The 13154-nt window shown below is 37.9% G+C and overlaps 1 protein-coding gene across 1 annotated transcript in view; it reads left to right on the forward strand.

Annotated features, from left to right (window-relative positions):
* Positions 1-12157, forward strand: part of LOC121876138 (astacin-like metalloprotease toxin 1) — a 37258-nt gene extending 25101 nt beyond the window's left edge. The window contains exons 3-8 of the mRNA XM_042381078.1: positions 6239-6505; positions 7387-7445; positions 8204-8296; positions 8651-8792; positions 10421-10521; positions 11141-12157. Of these exons, the coding sequence (XP_042237012.1) occupies positions 6239-6505; positions 7387-7445; positions 8204-8296; positions 8651-8792; positions 10421-10521; positions 11141-11254 (776 nt within the window). The 3' untranslated portion in view covers positions 11255-12157. The remainder of the gene's footprint in view (positions 1-6238; positions 6506-7386; positions 7446-8203; positions 8297-8650; positions 8793-10420; positions 10522-11140) is intronic.
* The last annotated feature ends 997 nt before the right edge of the window (positions 12158-13154 follow it).

Raw genomic sequence — 13154 nt, forward strand, 5'->3', positions numbered from 1 at the left:
GGTTGGGCAAGGGATTGGAGGTTGGGCAAGGTTGGGAGGTTGGGCAAGGGTTGGGCAAGGGGTAGGAGGGGGTAGGAGGTTAGGCAAGGGGTAGGAGGTTTGGGTAGGTAGGGTTTAGGTATAAGGTAGGGAGGGATAGGGAGGTAGGGCAGGGGACGGGGTATGAGGTAGGGCAGGGGACGGGGTATAAGGTAGGGCAGGGGATGAGAGGTTGGGCAACGGGTAGGAGGTAGGGTATGGGGTAGAAGGGTGGATAAGCGCCAGGAGGTTGGGCAAGGGGTGGAAGAATAGGATAAGGAACAGGAGGTTGGGGCAGGGGGCAGGATGCGGGGTAGGAGACGGCACATAAGACAAGGGCAAGAGTTAAAAGACAGGGGCAAGAAGCAGAAGATAAGGGGCAAGAGGCATAAGTCAGGGGGCAAGAGATAGAAGTCAAAAGAGGGGCATTAATTTCCTGGTAAACTTCAAGTCACTATCGCCAACCCAGAGAAACACATACTATCACAAGTGTTATCATAACCCCTTCCCCACCACAACACTCACCTCAAGGGGCCAGAGAATTAACTTTTACCTGATAACATTTATTCGTTTTATATCACCCCTGACGTGAACCTTGAGATGTGACCCTTGATGTGAACCTTGAGATGTGACTCTTGATGTGAACCTTAAGATGTGAGCCTTGAGATGTATCAGGGGTTAAGAAGGTACCTAGGTGAGGTCACCTGGGAACAGTCACGTCAGTTCCCAGTAGGAAGTGGTGAGGTCATAGATGACACAACAATTGATCATGACTATAATATATTCACCAGTATACTACATAAAGCACAAGAACAAAATATACCATACAGAAAAATTAGGTCAAATAAGAATGAGCCAAGGTGGATGACCAGAAAACTTAAACATGACATAGGAATAAAGAAAGGAATATATAAGAAATTAAAGGGAGGGGAGGAGCAGCTCAGAAACAGGTATAATGAACTATCTAGGAATGTTAAGAAAAATGTAAGGAAAGCAAAGAGAGACTATGAAATCAAAATAGCAAGAGAATCCAAGGCGAATCCCAAGGGATTTTTCCAGGTATATAGGACAAAGGTCAAGGACAAAGTTGGGCCTTTAAAGTCAGGGAGGGGAGAATTGATAAATGGCAGTGAAGACATGAGCAAAGCATTGAACAGCTACTTCTTATCAGTTTTCACAGAAGAAATTTGCGATGAAATTCCGGAGGTGGAACTGATATTTAAGGGAAAGGAAGAAGAGAAATTAAAGAATATCACCATCAGAAAAGAGGATGTTCTTAAGAAGATAAATAAACTAAAGAACACAAAATCCCCAGGGCCGGATGAAATTTTTCCTCGAGTCTTAAAAGAGTGTAGGGAACAGATTAGCGGACCCCTCGTAAATTTATTTACAAAATCATTAGACACTGGAGTTGTGCCAGAGTTGTGGAAACAGGCGAATGTAGTACCCATATTTAAAAAGGGAGACAGAGCATCAGCGTCAAATTACCGGCCGATCAGTTTGACGTCAGTAGTGGGGAAATTTCTTGAATCAATTATAGCAGATAGCATCCGATCGCATCTAGAGAAAAGCAAATTAATCTACGACTCTCAACATGGGTTTACAAAGGGAAAATCTTGTCTAACAAATCTGCTAACGTTTTTTAGGAAAGTCTTCGAGGTAGTAGATAATGACGAAAATTACGATGTTATTTACTTAGACTTTAGCAAAGCATTTGACAGAGTACCGCATCAGAGGCTTCTGAGAAAAATTAAGGCTCATGGTATCAAGGGGAAAGTTTTAAATTGGATAAAATCATGGCTCACCGATAGAACGCAGAGGGTCAGCGTAGATGGTGTTAAATCTGAGTGGGGCCCCAGGGGTCAGTCAGTACTATAAATCTACATAAACGATTTAGATACTGGGATCAGCAGTGACATAAGCAAGCTTGCGGATGACACCAAAATAGGGCGGCAAATTAATTCAGGGCAGGATGCAAATGCATTACAGGAGGATCTAAATAAACTGCAGGGGTGGTCTGAAAAATGGCAAATGAAATTCAACACCAGCAAGTGCAGCGTACTTAATATTGGAAGAACACATACTTATAATGTATACAGCCTGAACAACATCAACCTAGAGAAGTCGACTTGTGAAAGAGACCTAGGGGTACTTGTAAGCCCGGACCTACGGCCTAGAAAACAGTGCGTTAATGTTCGAAATAAGGCAAACAGAGTATTGGGTTTTATATCTAGAAGTGTAAGTAACAAGAGTGCAGAGGTCTTATTGCAACTATATCTTGCGCTAGTTAGGCCGCACCTCGATTATGCGGTTCAGTTCTGGTGCCCCTATTATAGAATGGATATAAATTCACTAGAGTCGGTGCAGCGAAGAATGACAAAAATGATTCAGGGACTTAGAAACCTTCCATATCAGGATAGGTTAAAGAAACTTAACTTGCATTCCCTAGAAAGACGAAGAGTGCGGGGAGATATGATAGAAGTATTTAAGTGGGTGAAAGGAATCAATAAAGGGGATATAGATAAAGTTCTTATAATATCCGAGCAGGATAGGACTCGGAGCAACGGATTCAAGTTGGATAAGTTTAGGTTTAGGAGGGAGATAGGAAGAAACTGGTTCACAAATAGGGTGGTGGACGAGTGGAACAAGCTTAGCAACTTTGTAGTAAGTGCGGGAACTCTGGAAAGTTTCAAAAGGAGGCTAGATAGATTCATGGATGATAGAGAGTGGTAGTAACTCTCGACAGGAGCTGCCATGCACAGGCCAACCGGCCTATTGCAGACTCCTTATTTTCTTATGTTCTTATGTTCTTATGTGTACAATGAGATGTGACCCTTGAAGTGAACCTTGATGTGAACTTTGATGTGACCCTTGATGTGAACTTTGATGTGACCCTTGATATGTGACCCTTGATGTGAACCTTGATGTGAACCTTGAGATGTGACCCTTTAATGTGACCTTCGTTGATCCAGCACCATCGTATAAATGACGTTAAAACTTGGTGACACCTGGTGCTCAAGGTGGCATCTGACTCTTGACATTTGACCTTCGGCGTCATCACACAAAACTCTCTATCTATCTATATTTATCTGTCCATCTCTGTCCCTTTCCCTATCTGCCTCTCTCTATATATCCTCGTATCATATTCTACTTCTCCTTATCTTTCCCTCTCTTTATCACTCTCACTCTTATCTCTTCCTTTAGAAGTGATACCACCCTCAGTGTCAAGACCTGACTGAATTACTCAGAATAGGCAAACTGTACTACAAGCTCTGCCAATAAATTTGTTAAACTAAAATCCACCCTCCTCTCTCTCTCACTCTATCTCTCTCCCTAACTTCTTTAATCCCCCCTTCGCCCTCTTTCTATCTTCCGTCATCTCTTTTCTCCACCCATATTCTCCTTATGAACAATCACAACATATCTAACATACTCGTATTAAAAACAAGTCACTATCGTCAGGGTTGCACGAGGGTACTAGCCAGACCCTGAACTATGGTCACTCTGTTTACTTCGGCCAGCCCTGCGTTGGGTCTTTTTTCATTGGGATGGAAAGTTCACAAGGGTTGGGTTATAAATTTGTGTACGAAATGGTCTTCGAGGGGTTTGTTGTTTGTGTGTGTGTGTGTGTGTGTACTGGGGGAACTACAACCTTCACCTTCTTAAGATGTGGTTAAGGGGTAAGTCCTCACCATCATCAGGAGTCTTCTGCTCCCCGTCACTACTAACAGAAGGTGTTACGTTATATCTCGACTTCTGACAAAGCGAATCCCAAAATAAAAGTGCGGTAATGTATATAGGTGACAGGCGAACATTCGTTAGGCGTATTAACTCCGATCAAAATGTCATTGCGTGGTGGAGGGGAACGTCTTACGGTTTCAGCTACTCGTGCTGGCGCTGTTTTTTATGGTACGGACTGAGGAGTCTCGTGAGGTACCGTACAGGATAAAGTGTACCTGGTGGAGTACATGAGCTGCTTTCTTTAGTCTGGGATAAAAGCGGCTTAGACGGTTTTTTCCTCCTCGTTTTCTGATCTTTTTCGTTTTTTTTTGTCTCCTCCTACTTCACATACATTCAGTTTCCTTAATTTTTTTTTTTACGTGGATGACCCCACCCGGGCACAGATCACTGACCCACATCAGGGCCTGGGGGGCGAAGTAATAATAATAATAATAATAATAATAATAATAATAATAATAATAATAATAATAATAATAATAATAATAATAATAATAATAATAATAATAATAATAATAATAATAATAATAATAATAATAATAATAATAATAATAATAATAATAATAATAATAATAATAATAATAATAATAATAATAAATAATAATAATAATAATAATAATAATAATAATAATAATAATAATAATAATAATAATAATAATAATAATAAATAATAATAATAATAATAATAATAATAATAATAATAATAATAATAATAATAATAATAATAATAATAATAATAATAATAATAATAATAATAATAATAATAATAATAATAATAATAATAATAATAATAATAATAATAATACTAATAATAATAATAATAATAATAATAATAATAATAATAATAATAATAATAATAATAATAATAATAATAATAATAATAATAATAATAATAATAATAATAATAATAATAATAATAATAATAATAATAATAATAATAATAATAATAATAATAATAATAACTAATAATAATAATAATAATAATAATAATAATAATAATAATAATAATAATAATAATAATAATAATAATAATAATAATAATAATAATAATAATAATAATAATAATAATAATAATAATAATAATAATAATAATAATAATAATAATAATAATAATAATAATAATAATAATAATAATAATAATAATAATAATAATAATAATAATAATAATAATAATAATAATAATAATAATAATAATAATAATAATTAATAATAATAATAATAATAATAATAATAATAATAATAATAATAATAATAATAATAATAATAATAATAATAATAATAATAATAATAATAATAATAATAATAATAATAATTATAATAATAATAATAATAATAATAATTATAATAATAATAATAATAATAATAATAATAATAATAATAATAATAATAATAATAATAATAATAATAATAATAATAACAATAATAATAATAATTCAGATAAGTAAAATTTATAATAGAAATAAAAAAATAAAAAAAATAATAATATAATAATAATAATAATAATAATAATAATAATAATAATAATAATAATAATAATGAAATACAAAAATGAAAAAACAAATATTAAGAGTGAGAAACAATATACAGTATGTATGTTATGTTGTCAATAGTAAGAGAAACATTTGAGACCCTGCAATTGTGTGTAAATGAGGCAGAAAATCAGATCAGCAACCTGGGACTTGGTCACAATTTTCGTGATGCCATATGGCAGCAGGGTCTACCATTAGACAACACATTATGCTTCCAATATCTTCCCAGGCGGTGGTACCTCCCTGTTTGGGAGCTACCTACTACCTACTACCTCTGAAGTGCATCTCCTCCCAATTATTCCAGGCTATACACTGCCGGTGGATAGTTGCCTCTGATTTGAAAAGCCAATGGCATTAAATTATATATATTTTACTTAGTTTATTGGCCCACGAGGAGTGTGGAGTGTCTACTCAGGGATTGTTCCAGGAAGATCTTTGACTCTTGGCTCGAGATAGTCAGTGTTAATCTTGGATGAATATGAATATTTATGCTGGACGAGAATATCTGAATATGAATCATAAACGAGTGCCAGAAGGTTTATGTATGATGAGTTCCAGTACTGACCATAGGTAGCCTGGATCCTGGATAGTTATAATAAGTGACGCTGCCGGTGTTTAGGACTTTATACATGAGTACCAGAATGTTTACAACGGACGGGAATGGTAAAATGTCAGGAATATGTCTAAATGTTTCTGTCGGATGAGGGAATGAGTCCGTAAGCGTATACAGTGAATATCTCCCTGTTTATAGATGGTAAAATTAGCTGAATGTCTCGTCCTTGGCGAGGTTGTTTGAACGTTGTCTTGGATGAATTATGTACAAAAAAATGTCTAAGTATTTATCATTTTAGACCTAACAAAATCCACACGGATTCATCTTTCATAATCATATTATAAATAAATCAAAAAGATAACTATTCAAACCTCTTAGACATTCGCTTCTAATACAACAGAGACGAACGATGTCCTCTGGGAAAGTAAATCTGCAGAAGGTGGCAACGAAGACGCACATATATGGAAGCCTTTGGAGTTGAAGCCTCCTGGGCAAGAGGGTGTGAAGGTAGACCTAGCCTTGGAGGAGAGGGATCTGGATGTGGAGGAGGGCGACGTGGAGGTGCAACCCCCGGAAGAGTTAAGAGACGCAAGAGGCGTGACAAATACCATCCGTCCATGGCCCAACGCCATTGTACCCTATGTCATCTGGGGCTCTAACAAAACAAGCAAGTTAACGTTTATGACAATGATTGTGGAGACATGTTACCACCAATGGTTCTAAATTATAGTTTACAGCCCAACAAGACATGTAAAATGATAACTAGGTTTTCAGTACAAAGTAATATGAGATGAAACTCCAAAATGCAGTTATGTGTGAGAAACCTATCATCTGGGGTCTAAGCTGTAGTCTAGGCTCTAATACCTCCACTAAGTCATCACCTACGGCTGCTAGTAGCCACATGAAGGGTCAACACCCCGAGTATGTTATTATAGTTGGTTCGTAGTGGTTTCATAACACTGAGTGATCGGGAAATTGTTAAAATGATAAAAAATGGCAAAATCACTAGTCTTAAAATCCATAGGACAAAAAATTACTTAACTTTATATTTACTATAAAAGTGAAAATTTTGACATACTGTATGTACAACACTGTCTTTTGTCTTTTCGTCGTAAGTGACAAGTGTCAGACAAATTATAGATAAAAGAAAAAGTTAAAATAGTAATGAAGACAATCCACGCCCACCCCTTCAAAAATTGTTGGCTTGTCTTTATCAATTTCCCCAATTTTGCATCACTCGTGGTACAGTTGTGGAAATGTGTTCCTACACCAGATGTGGTAACCCGTGTCTCCAAACGGCCAACCTACTGTATATGACCGATAGCAAACCTAACTACTTATCCTTCCCTTTTTTTTTACAAGCAATGTATAAGTTTGTTGTGTTTTTGCCCCACTGAATTCTTGAAAATCCACAAAACAGATGACAAATTTCCTAGTACCTAAAAAACAAAAAAAAAACATAAAATTCAGACAAAAGATATATACCAATTATTTACTCTTTTGTTTTTATTGTTATTGCTCTATCTCTCTCTCCTTCACCCTACTTAGAGGAGATTGTGACCTCAGCGCTGCGCAACATAGAGGACAACACCTGCGTCAAATTTAAGGTCAGTGTAACGTTACGCCCGCACGCCAATGTTTACAAACATTCCGTGTGACTCAGCGTTCGTGTACAGGTAAGTATGCGGATGGCTAATACGATATGTAAAATATATTAAGAATTCTGCTGATTGATTTAATTTATAAACTGTTTACTTTCCTAGGTAGAAATTAATATTGTGTCTAAGTACATAAATGATGAATAATAATTTGTCCATAAGTTTTACCACGAGAATTTTAAAGTATACAGTATTTATATACTGTAGCATATGACTGATCAAGTTTGCTTACGTTACCACCTATTCTCTCCTACTTCTTTAAGTAATTTAAATACTAAAGGTGAATGAAGTTTTACAAATTATTGAAGAGTATATGCGGATTTTTTATACAAATATTGTTTTTTTTGATTATGCGTGTGTGTGTGTGTGTGTGTACGCTTCTCTGAGTGGTCCTCCTCACCAAACACTACAATAAAAATAACACCGCAACACCCATTATAATCTAACGTAGTAAAGAGGAAGAGCATCATGTTTGGGGCCCTTTATGATTGGGGCCCACAAGGAATAGGGCCCAATAGAATAACACCCACCAGGACCAAACCCCATTAGGATAAGGATGCATTCGGAAAATACCCATTATAACTGGCCCCATCAGGATTAGGAATCACTAAGACCGAGGCCTATTTAACCTGCCCACCCCACCACTCACGACTCCTTGTAACACCAACCAACTTCTCTCACTTGGTCTTCTGCTGCTCCTCCTACAGAAGCGGGCAGGGGAGGCCAGGTACCTCCTCATTAAGTCAGGGTCAGGTGGCTGCTGGACATCTTCCCTCGGTTACCCTTCCTATGATAAGAAGGTGAGTTAGCTACCTCGCCCCCCTGGTTAAGTGTTGTCACCTACACAAAACATGCATTATCATTATTGCCATTCTTATTATAACTGTTAATGTTAATAAACTCTAATAGAATTATCGTTAAAATAATAATCACGAGTTTTTATAAATCATTCTTCTCCTCCTCCTGCCATTCTTCCTCCTCCTGCTCTTTCTGCTATTCTTCCTCCTCCTACTCCTCTTTCTGCCCTTCTTCCTCATTCTGCCATTCTTCCTCCTACTCCTCCTCTTTCTGCTATTCTTCCTCCCCCTACTCCTCTTCCTGCTCTTCCTCCTTTTCCATCTCCTTCTCCCCTGGTCGTCCTCCTCCTCCTCCAGGTGACCATCAACCTGGGGAAGGGCTGCGTAAAACCAGGCAGAATCAGGCACGAGATCTTTCACTCACTCGGCTTCCCCCACGAACACGCACGACCAGACCGTGACCAATATATTATCATCAAGTGGAACAACATCAAGGACGGTGAGTGCTTTTGTATTCGACCGTATTTTTGGTTGGTTCAGTTTTTAATATTGAAGTGGTTTATATTTAGTATGCCTGTCCTTGTATGTGTGTGTGTGTGTGTGTGTGTGTGTGTGTGTGTGTGTGTGTGTGTGTGTGTGTGTGTGTGTGTACAGAGCGTTTCTCTACTGGTGGTCATCGTACATGTTGGCATAACACTGCTTTTTGGTCCAATAAAAACACTATTAACACCATCTGTATGTATACTGTATATACGGCCACACACACACACTACCATACCAACTGTGAACCCCTATATTGAACCCTTTATAAGAAACAAATTCAATAACGTCACTAGGATACATGTCAGCAATATCTTTCAATTAATTTCTTGAAGGTTCACACCTTAGTCACGTGTCATATTTAACTTTAAGGTTTATTAATTTTATCTATAAGAAAAGTTATCTGTAGTGAACTGACTAATTCGTTCCGTAATTCAAAACAAAATTCAGGACAGTGTTAATGGACAAGACAAGAACCTTACCCTACATCACCCTGGTCCAGTACTTGATGAGGCGACGACAAGTACTCAGCAGATTCAGAAATAAGCTCTCAGACAATTTTAATGAATGGACTTTAATCTTTGTATTATTAAGAGTAGTCGTTGATCCTTACATAGTCAAATAAACATTTCCCTTACCATCGCATCTTAAAAAAAAGACCACAAGTTTTTCCATAAGTTAACTTTGCGAGCATATCCCCACAAAAAAGTAAAACAGTTTTAAGAACAAAATATCCTTTTTGGTTGGTGGAACATAATAAATCTGGCGTCCTTACCAGTTGGTGTGAGGGGGTGGGGGGTGTTGTCTGGGAGTCAGCTGGGTGAGAGTCGTGAGGGCGGGCAATATAGCTGCCTCCATCTGGGCATGTCTATCACGGCTAGTGCCCACAGACCCCGTACAGTATTAGAACTTCACTGTTGGTTGGTGGAGGACGAACAGTCGTCTGGCAAACCTCCCATATACACATCATCATGAAGGTGAACGCCAGGTGATGTTATCTGCCTGTGTTGACAACACTCTCCCGGTATGGTCTCAGAATCTATCACAAAATGTCTTAGTGACCCCTTCACTCTGACAGGTGACCGTCCACACACACACACACTGCTGGGTACTGACCTCTGCTCCTCACAGTCTGCAGTCTGCACTCTGCCCCTCATCACCTCACAACAGCCGCAAGTAACAAGCTGACACACACAGGTCAACACCGTAACAACCATAAACCACTAGTACACACTCAACGATCGTCGCCTAACACGTCTATAGTTTGATTTGAACTGCCAGCTAATGTGTTAGTTTTTCGTTCTTCATTAGGGAGTTTTAGAAAAAAAAAGACGCACTAATTCCATACGACTTTTGATAAGGCTTTAAATCATGATAGAGACTTTGCACTCGGGTTGGTAGTGTTAACGTAGGTACTGGAAAAACAATGTCAACTGTCACTACTATTGTGCTGGCTTCCGATACGTGTTATGTTTGTGGGTTATGTCACCTACCACCACCACCACCACCACGTCCTATAGCTGTTGGCCATGTTACCACCTACACCAGCACCTATACCTGACCTGACCACTTGTGTTATCTCCCCAGGGGCGTCGTCACAGTTCAAGGTGGATAATCGCTTCCCCACACTGCAGGTGCCCTATGACGTCAAGTCCATCATGCACTACGGGAAGTTCGCGTTTACCAAGGTGAGAAGCAGGTGGCTAGGGGCGTGATCTAGATAAGGCTAGGAAGGAGGGGGGGGGGGTAAAATTACTAACGGAGGATGAGGAAAAGAGAGAAATACTGTACTGCTAAGTGGAGAAACGTCAAGGAAGTCTGTAAACATCAAAGGACCCTGTAAACATAAACAACAAGGGACTCTGTAAACATAAGCATCAAGGGATTCTGTAAACATAAACTTCAAGGGATTCTGTAAACATAAACACCAAAGGAATTTGCAAACACAAACATCAAGGGATTGTGTAAACATAAGCAACAACGAACTCTGTAAACATAAACATCAAGGGAATCCATAAACATAAACATCAAGGGACTCTGTAAACATAAACATCAAAGAAGTTTGTAAACACAAACATCAAGGGATTGTGTAAATATAAACATCAAGGGACTCTGTAAACATAAACATCAAGGGTAAAACACCTAAGTACACACGTATATTATTATCATACTATGAATACTTAATCATACTCAGGCCCATGGTGTCTTTGGTGAAGAGGAAAATAGGAACGCCAGGCTCTGTTGATTACCTGTGCGGGCGCTTGTCTCTCTGGTACGAGTCTAGCATCTAACCTCTCGTACCCGCAGGATTCCTGGAAGCCAACCATCGTGCCTGATCCTTGGGTGGACGGCCCACTAGGGTCGAGCACTCTCTCCTGGAGGGACAAAAAGAAGGTTAACATCTTCTACAATTGTAACTAAATAACAAACTAACTCCAACGAGACCTTCTACCACGAAGAGAACAAGATTATGGTTCAACTTTCTGCCAAGAGTAATCGCTCCTCACAAGTTCATCCTCAAGCACAAAAGTTAGTGTTGCAACAGCTACTAGTTCTCAGAAGTCTTACCACAAATACAAGCATATTTATCAGTGTTTTAAATCAGCTGCTAACTGTCAGACGCCCTTCTACAGGTAAAAACATAACAATAAACAGTGTCTGTTACGACTGTCTTTAACAAAAGCTAGTGTATCCCACAAGTACTACAGTTTAAGGCGAAGTGAATTACAGGGATACGAAGATCACAGCATCCAATTCATTTACAATCACCTGTGGTCCTCTCAGTATGATTGTGGACAAGTTAGTTCACGTGAACCCCAAGTGGAATCAGATGTAGCTGAACCCTTACTGCAAACTTTGAGATGCAAAAAAATCACCTCATGATAACGTGCATGTAGGAATATTCTGTCATCTTGTGTATAAAGGTTATTATTGGAGCTCTAAGGAACTTGTTTCTTGATCACATGATGCCTTAATATTCGTCGTGAGTAGCAAGATGTTATGTTATCAGGACTTTGAATTTCTGATGTTCGCAAGTTGATTTTTCCTTATAAATTGGGATGTACGAGTGCATCTTACTGACAGACTTACAACTAAAACACAAACAAACAAACAAACATCAAATTGAGATCCTGACGAGGTAGATTTACGTTACATAGATTAATAGATAATATATATTCGATAAAATCACCATACAAGTTCACAGTGATTCAACATGTACTGTACGCAGACAGTACAGCTAAACAAACAATGATAAACAGTAAGTCGATTCTCCGAACATCAACTTCAGAATAAAATATTATTAACCTTTAAAATCTTTATTTATTTGATCCCTAGCAGGCAGTGCAGAGTAACAGTGCCCGGCCGAACCCAGGCTAGAGGCCAGGCAAGTGATTTATTATGTTCATGTGCCCGACATTTACACGGTGACCAAGCTAATATTTTGAGGAAAACCTAGACTGGAATTAGTCAGGTGCTGCGATACTCCACCTTCCCGTAGTTGTTTAACCAGGGAGGTCCGACAACAGTAGTGGCTTATATCAGGATCAGGTAATCTGTATGTATATCAAGCCGTCAACCCTAACCTTCACAGTTTTCCTGGTTACGGATGCACTAGATGAGCTGATCACTGTACCCGGCTGCGTATCTTGTTGTCGTGAAGTCACATACTGTACTGTACACGGAAATAGTGTATGTGTGTGTGTGTGTGTGTGTGTGTGTGTGTGTGTGTGTGTGTGTGTAAATAATAATAATAATAATAATAATAATAATAATAATAATAATAATAATAATAATAATAATAATAATAATTAACTGTTTATTAAAAGAGCATGGCAACCGGAAGGCTAAAAATATACAGTTACATAATTGGGGAATGAGTCTCTTGATTTACAAATAATATACAAGTAACATAAGTGATGCAAATATGATATATGATAACTAGGTGGGGAGAGGCTCAAACTACAGGGCATTTCAACATAGTGACAGTACAAAAAGTAAGATTGACCGGGAGTGAATACACTGGTTGATTACTTTTTATTGATAATTTTTACAATGGTTGGGACTGGGCTGTTCTTATAGAGTGTGAGTGTATTCTAATCGGACTAAAGATACTACCTAATATGCAAATGAGGAAAATAGACCGTGGGTTATATTTCTTTCCTTGTGTTTGATTGCGAGTATGTCAGTGCTTCTCTGTTTCTTTCCTTTTAACCCTTTCACCGCGTGTCACGCACTTGTCATTTTATTCTGGCCACCGCCAGACGATTTTATTCAGCTTAGGGTAACCTCCGCTGTGAAATGGTTAAACAACAATCGTCAT

This window comes from Homarus americanus, unplaced genomic scaffold (assembly GCF_018991925.1).
Source record: "Homarus americanus isolate GMGI-L3 unplaced genomic scaffold, GMGI_Hamer_2.0 scaffold33468, whole genome shotgun sequence".
In the NCBI taxonomy this organism is placed as follows: Eukaryota; Metazoa; Arthropoda; class Malacostraca; order Decapoda; family Nephropidae; genus Homarus; species Homarus americanus.